Source organism: Gopherus flavomarginatus, chromosome 5 (genome assembly GCF_025201925.1).
Source record: "Gopherus flavomarginatus isolate rGopFla2 chromosome 5, rGopFla2.mat.asm, whole genome shotgun sequence".
NCBI classification, from domain to species: domain Eukaryota; kingdom Metazoa; phylum Chordata; order Testudines; family Testudinidae; genus Gopherus; species Gopherus flavomarginatus.
In genome coordinates this window covers 135,862,538-135,870,101 of record NC_066621.1, presented here as the reverse complement: position 1 = coordinate 135,870,101, position 7,564 = coordinate 135,862,538, and the positions used below count along the sequence as shown (strand labels likewise).

Sequence of the window (7,564 nt, the reverse complement as noted above, 5' to 3'; positions counted from 1 at the left end):
CACTGTGTGTCTTCCAGTCCTTAGAACTTGCAAGGCAGGGAGCTGAGAACAGTGTCAGCTCCAAAAATCCAATCTCTCTGTCTCTCCCACGCTCCCTGTCACATTCCACCCCACCCCCCTCATTTGAAAAGCACGTTGCAGCCACTTGAATGCTGGGATAGCTGCCCACAATGCACCACTCCCAACAGCGCTGCAAATGTGGCCACACTGCAGCGCTGGTAGCTGTCAGTGTGGCCACACTGCAGCGCTGGCCCTACACAGCTGTACGAACACAGCTGTAACTACCAGCACTGCAGAACTGTAAGTGTGGCCATGAGCTAAGACAGCTTAAGGTCACAAAGGAAATGGCTGGCAGCACTACCACAACTAATTGTTGGTGCATTTTTCCTTTTACAACAGTCCATGACAAAAGCAGATTTAAAATTATGGGTGTAGAGAAGTGGTGTAGTCCAGAAGATAGGGCACAGAACTAAACATCAGGTGACCTATGTTCTCTTCCTGGCCACGGCTACTGACTTAATGCCCTGCTCTCTATGCCTCAGTTTCTCCATCTATAAAATAGGTCTTGTAATACAATACTTACCCTCCTTTAAAATCTATGGATGAGAAGTGACACATAAATGCAAAGCATACTTATTTATTATCACATAGCCTATATGAGATATCCTACAACCATCACAAAACTGCCTAGCACTTACTTGGCGCTATGCAAATATTACATCCTTCCCAGACATATTCAAAAGCTCTTCAATCAACTTAGTCTAATGACACCTCTGCAGTTCCCTACCCAGACCCTGTATTGCTGGAGTTTGCATCTTGCCTATTGTCCACCCTTTCTCCAGCAACATGGAGCTAACCCTCCCCTTACAGCAAGCCTGGGCCCTGTGCTGACCACTGCATTCTGTTCACGTGCCCAGCTTACCTGTTTTTCCTCATTCTCATGCTTGGGTTCAGGGACAATGGGAAGGGCATTAGCAGGATGCTGAAAATTGTCAGGCCTAGCTATAGGGATGACTTCAAGCCAAAGCTGGTTGCTCACTTGCCTTTCAAGGCTATCCTGGCTCCTCCGAAAGCATTCAATATATTGCAGCTAAGCAGTACTGCTGTTACCGGCTATGACCAGCTTCTTCTTGGCTTCTAGCTCATTCTTCCTAACCAGCATTATGTCAGGAATAGTGGTCTCTGTAGGAGAAAATGCCCTTTCTGTATTTTTCCCTTTAAAACTATGGACAATTAGGAATCACGCAATTCAGCTACTGCTGCAGAAACTCATGAACACCCTCCATTGTTGGGGGTTATATGTGAATTTGCTCAGAATGTAGCTGAGCACAGGCTGTGGGTGGAAAGAGGGTCCCTGTAAAGAGGTATGGCTATGAAAGGGGAAGGGATGTCTCTTCTCGTGCACAGCCAACACCCCTACTGTAGCCTATTGGGTAGTGGGCTGAGAAGATGCAAATATCTGAGGCTGACCTAGCCCACTCCCGTGCTTTTCACTTCTTTCCACCTTGCCCACTTGAGAAGCAGTCCAATCCAGACCCCACACACTCTGCTATCTGGGCCACTGCTCTAGACAGCAGCTGAGTATGCCAGATCCCTCTGGCCAGTACTAAGTAATCTTTCAGTAAAGGCTGGTCAAAGAAACGCCTCAGGTTAGCCAAAGGCCCTGTGTGCCACAAGTACTGGTCTCCCTTCCCCTCACTGTGGTGAGAGGTATAAGCACCTTAGCTTGTATGGTAAGAAAACCCACCTCCCTGGGGGTAGGGCTGCCTCCCCCTTTAGGTAGCCATACTGGTGGTGTGATGGCCACCATCTTGGCTGACACATGAAGGATTGAACCAGGGGCCTCCAGAACTAAAAACATAAACTGTGATAGCTTGAGTTTACAAGCCAAGCCACACCAACTGGGGACTCTAACAGCCTCCTATCTTGTTGAGAAGGCACTGAGAGCAACGTTTTGCATGCTTACCAGTGAACTACCGTAGCTGAGGCTTAGGTCACAGGAGGCTGCTGCCCAGCTGCAGCTAGAGGAGCAGCCACAGGAGTGGGAATCAGAGGACTGGAGGCACTAGGACATACACTGAAGAAAACTGACTTGGTTCCAAAGCTGTATTGTGGTGTGGCCAAATGCTGACACAGACTGGGTCAGAGAAGGATGAAGGCTTTCTAGGAGGAGAGTGGCTGGAGAAGTGACCTCACTATCGAATGTAATGGGGCTGAGGAGAGGGCTGCATGTTGTGTAACAGTGGGCTGGGCTGCACAGGCTAAGGGCTAGCAGAATGGAGGCTGTGAGAGGAGGCTTACACAGGGTAGAGTAGCCTCAGCTGTATGTGGGCAGGAGTTAGAGGAGGGGCTGCTTCCCCCTTTCTGGTTATTTAGCTCTCTAGATACAATGCACCCATCCCTGTGATGTCGCGGAGCCCTACAAAATGATAGAAAGCCACCCAAGTGATCTACCGCAGTCCCTCAGCTTTGGTGGTGCCACTTTGGTAGGTGACCAAGACACATGCTTTGGACTGACCAGTGGAAACCTTCCGAATAACAAGCCATGGGTTGTTTTTGCAGCTGTTGTGACACTGCCTGCTTGCGCCAGCAATCCCGGGGTCAGCACCATGTTTCCCATTCACTGTGGTTACCAAGGCACCATCACAACAAAAGGAATATCCCCAGAATTGGGAAATCTCTGCTGCTGGAATAAAGGGCACCTGACCTCCCTCCTCACATACCCCACCTGCTTTCCTGCATCAAGGGTGGGGGAGGGTTCTTACACCACGTCCCTTGTCCCATATGGATCCTGGTAATAAACGGGGATAAAACAAACCAATAATAAATACATAAGAATGAATAACTCATAATGGAACCCAGGCAGCAAACCTAACCCACAAATAAACCAAATTCACCAGCAACTACTGCGGAGAGAGCAAGAAAGGGGGCCATTTACAGACATACAATAAGGCAGCAGAGGCTCTGCGTCCCCGTGCTCCCTTCAGACACAGCCTGGTGGTGACACATGGCTGCTGGGTTAGCCCGAGAGACGCTGGCAAAGGCAGATCCCGGGGCACAGGCGCTCCTTGGCTGGCTGGCTGGCTGGGAGAGAGTGTGTGTGTGTGTGTGTGTGTGTGTGTGTAGCGCTGCTGGGGAGAGCGCGGCCCCTTTAAGAGCCGAGGCTGCCCTACCTTTCCCTTTGTACCTGCTTTTTGAAAGCGCTTTGCAGCCCTCGCATTGGCTAGGGGGAGCCACCACTTCTCCCCAGTAACTTGACCCGAGGCGCATAGCGAATGCAACCTGAAAAGTCTGGAGCATGGCAAGGTCCCTGCCCCCAGCCTCTGACACCCAATCAGGCTGCGGGGGGAGGTCCCTGCCTCTGCAATCCTCCTCTCCCGGAGCAAAAAACTGTCTGTGTTCGGCAGCAGCCGGGTAAGAGGTGGGGGAAGCCTCTTGTTTAGTAGATCTGTGCTGTGCTTTCTCTCTTGCAGTACTGGAGGGGGGCCCCACCTCCGCTCTCCTCCCCAGAAGTAGGTGGGACTAGTTCAAGCCCTGTAGCTGAGCTCCTGCTTTCTGATGATTGTGCCATTAGAGGAATGCTCCTTCGCTCACCACCTCTTGTCATGAATTTTTTTACGTGCAATTTACAAAGGCATTGACATCATCCGGAGAGCAGCCTCGGAATTAACGCAAAACAAACAACCGGAGGGACAGGTTTCTATTTCACATGTTATTTAAAAAACCAGCTACCTAGCTCAGCAGCTGTGATGTGGACAGGGAACGGATCGGGAAAGCTGGGTCTGCACTGGAGGAATTAATGGTGCCCTTATTATTTTATTTGTACTGTTTATTGGAAATCGGTGGGGTTGGGATTTTTGTAGAGGAACAAGTGAAATGAACAAATCCAAGAAGATTGACCGTTGCTGATTAGCCTCCACTTAGTGTTGTGTTCTCCTAGGGTAAGTCGATTGATTCACTTTGGAGACAATTAAAAGAATTCTAAAGCTTTGAATCAGATCGCCCCTTTTTTTGGTTTTTGATATGGGGGACAAATCTTTCAAGGTGAATTTGCTGTTTTTTCCTGGCCCCATCCTCTCTGAACAACTATAATTTTCTCCCTGCCCAACATGTTACATTAAATTTTAGTTCCAGAAAACACTGTTTTTTATTATAATTATTATTTAAAAAGAAACAATATCTAGACTCAAATATGGCAAAAAATTCTCTGGAAGGGTCTAAGGAAGACCTGAACAAAATTTCAGAAGAGGAGATGATGAGATGGAGCAAGGAAGAGCTGGTGAAAAGATTGAGGAAAGTAGAAAATGAAAAAATGAACTTAATGGTGGAACATGGCAACTTAATGAAGGATGTAAACAGGAGGCTGCAGGTTCATCTGCATGAGATCAGGGGGCTGAAGGAGGTGAATCAGAAATTACAGGATGATAATCAGGAACTGAGAGAGCTATGCTGCTTCTTGGATGATGACCGGCAGAAAGGCAAAAAACTGTCCCGGGAATGGCAGAGGTTTGGGAGGCACACTGCCAGTGTGATCTGGAAAGAAGTTGGGATGTATCAACAGAAGCTGAAGGAGCTAGAGGCAAAGCAGGAGTCCCTCATAAGGGAGAACATGGAGCTGAAGGAGATAGTCCTCATGCTGGATGAAGAGAGAAATGGAGCTGGCTCTAGGAGCTCTATAGACAGCCAGGCCAGTTTGACCAATTTGAATGGGAGCTCTGGCACCAGGGATGTGGGGGATGGGAGTAGCACCTCCAGCACTGGGAGCGCAGGGAGCCCAGATCATCATCACCATCACCTCCACCATCACAAACCTGTCGAGAATAAGGCTGGAGGAATAAGGAGATCTATGGATGACTTGTCTGCACCCCTTCACCACAGGAGTATCCCCAATGGTCTCAATGGTAAGTCTGTTCCCCCACTTCCTCCCTCTCTCTAGTTCTGTTTGAGGAAGTGCTGTCTAGTGTTTACATAACTGGAGTGAGGTGACATGGGTTCTGTGCTTAGCTCTGCCACAGATTTCCTGTCTGAACTTGGGCAAGTCACTGTAACCACTCTGCCTCCACTTTGCCACCTGTGTAATGGAGATGCCTGTCTTAAGGAGGCGTTGTGAGGGTTAGTGCATTGACCTTTGGACAGCGCATCCATCCGGAAGAGTCCATGGGAATGCATGTTATCATTTATTATAAGGAGTAGTAATTGTATGATAATAAATACAGCAGGTGATCTTCTGGGAAATGTGAAATGCACCCTGTGCATTTCTCCGTGGTTTTATTAAACCTGTTAATCTGATAACTCATTCATAGTGGATCTGTTCTGATGTAATTACACTATTGTTAAATGCTTATCAGATGCATTATTAATGGAGTGGGCTGTGGGATGGTCTTTTATTTTTTGTTTTAAGTCCTGGCAGGCAAATTGACTATGTGTTTTCTGAATTAAATAAACATTGATTTTTCCTGTTAGTGTTTTGTTTTATCTTCTCTGCTTGCCTGATAGTTTGATGAGCTTGATAAAAGCATAGTTGGGATGTTGGAATTATTACAGTCCTCATCTGCCAGCTAATGGATAAAAGCATCACTTGTTAACTCCATGGGGCTTTCACTGGCAGACTGTCTGAAACTGAGCAATGCCTAGTAGTTAAAGACTGTGTTCAGTGTATAGGAATTAGCTTACCTCTTTTGCTTCCCTCCTTACCTCTTGTGAAATAATCAGAGGGGCAGGGATCAGACTATAACGGAAACTGTACTTATATTTGATACAACTGTGTGGTCACAATTAGAAAAAATCCCAATATGGAATGATGACAGGCGTCATCCTGCTCTTCTCAGGCAGGCAAATTCCCAGTAGAGTCTATATCGAACTGGCTGTAAAACAGTAATAATAATAATATTGATAATATTATTACCAGCATATCACCAGAATGTCCTTAAAATCCAGCTTTGTGGGGAAAGAAGTCTGGGATGCAAGAGGATTTCAAATTTGACAGGAAGAACTTCTAAAGGGTGCAGTTCAGATGAGAAAAGCCAATAGGAAGCAAACTGGGCTCATACACAACAGCTAGCGTTTCAGCTTCTTCATGCCACTTTCCACCAGACTATCCAAATCCAAATTGGAATATTCTGTGGTAAATGGGGTATAAACTACAGCATCCTCCTTCTCCAAGCTTAGAAACTGCAGCCTCAGCACCACCAGCTTGCAGCAGCAAGGGCTGAGTGGAATGTCAGAAGGGAGGAGCGGGGGAGTTGATTCTGACTGATGTTGTCAACTTGTCATGTTCCAAATGTGAGAATGTTACACTTACAAAGGGTTCGATGTAGATCATCCCCTCCAATGGGAGAACCACAGGAGGGGGCAGATAGGGTGACTTGGCAGCGTTGCCAAGTAACTGTCCCTTAAAACTGAAGAGGTTTTACGAGTGGTGGAGGGAGCAGAGGACATAGGCAGGTCCTGATGTTCTATGGGTAAGCCTCAGGGCCCCAGAGAACGTGAGTGAGACTTGAGGTCACTCAGCGCTTATCAGCCCAATTCTGAAGAGTGTTATCCTTCACTAACTTGTCGTGGTCCGAGTTCCCTTGCAATAGCTGCCTTTCCCTTGAAATAGTTGAACACATTACATCCGTTGAACTCAGGGCAGGGAATGCTGGTTTAGAGGCTGGTGCTGTCCTCAGACGTTGCAGGACATACTCAGCATCTTAAAAGTAATTTGCTTCTCCCGCTACTCTACCATCTCATGAAGTTGAAGCAGAATTTTAAAATGTCTTTAAAGCAGAATTGTAGATCTTATTTCATAAAGCGTTGCTGTTTGCATTTCAGATGCTTTGCTGATGTGCATTGTGCAAAAAAAATTTTTTTAATTCTAAATTCTTTCTTTGTGGGAGGAGGGTCACACAGTCTTTTGGATACACTAGGTCAAGGTCCTCCTAGGTGTCACTCCACTAACTTCAACAGAGTGACACCAGGGCTGAATGTAGCCCATTCATGGAAACCAGATGTTTTCATGAATTGGCTTATTTGCTAATGCAAAGCATAAAAATATTCTTCCTGGAAGGCCCTGATGCCATGGTGATGGGTGCCGTAGAAAAACATTAGATAGAATTCAGTTGCCTCCCTCTGCTTAAACAAGAAAAGGAAAGTCTGCAACTGCTGGGCCAAGCTGGGCATGAAAGTGGGGAAGTGCATGCCATTCTGTCCAACCCTCCCCACTCTAAGATTCCCCTCCAACTCCCCACTAATGTACAGTGCTATGGGATGCATGAGGCAGAGCTGCTAGATCAGTGGTTTTCAACCTCTTTTCATTTGTGAACCTCTACAAAATTTCGAATGGAAGTGCTGCCCTCTTTGGAAATCGTAGACATAATTTGCAGACCCCCTGGGGTCAGTGGACCGCAAATTAAAACGGCTGTTCTATGGTAACAACTACCTGTTGCAGACCCCTTAGACATAGTCAGCAGACGCCCAGAGGTCTGCAGACCACAGGTTGAAAACCACTGTGCTAGATTCTCCACTTGCCAGGGTAATTGACACAAGTTTGTGTGATAACTTGCCTAGTTTCTCACTCTGCGCT

The 7,564-nt window shown here is 47.0% G+C and overlaps 1 protein-coding gene across 3 annotated transcripts in view; it reads left to right on the top strand.

Annotated features, from left to right (window-relative positions):
* Positions 1–3,430: 3,430 nt before the first annotated feature.
* CCDC85C (coiled-coil domain containing 85C) overlaps positions 3,431–7,564 on the top strand; it is a 161,233-nt gene continuing 157,099 nt past the window's right edge. For all 3 annotated transcript variants that reach the window (XM_050954219.1, XM_050954218.1, XM_050954217.1), the window contains exon 1: positions 3,431–4,901. In XM_050954219.1, the coding sequence (XP_050810176.1) occupies positions 4,193–4,901 (709 nt within the window). In that variant the 5' untranslated portion in view covers positions 3,431–4,192. The remainder of the gene's footprint in view (positions 4,902–7,564) is intronic.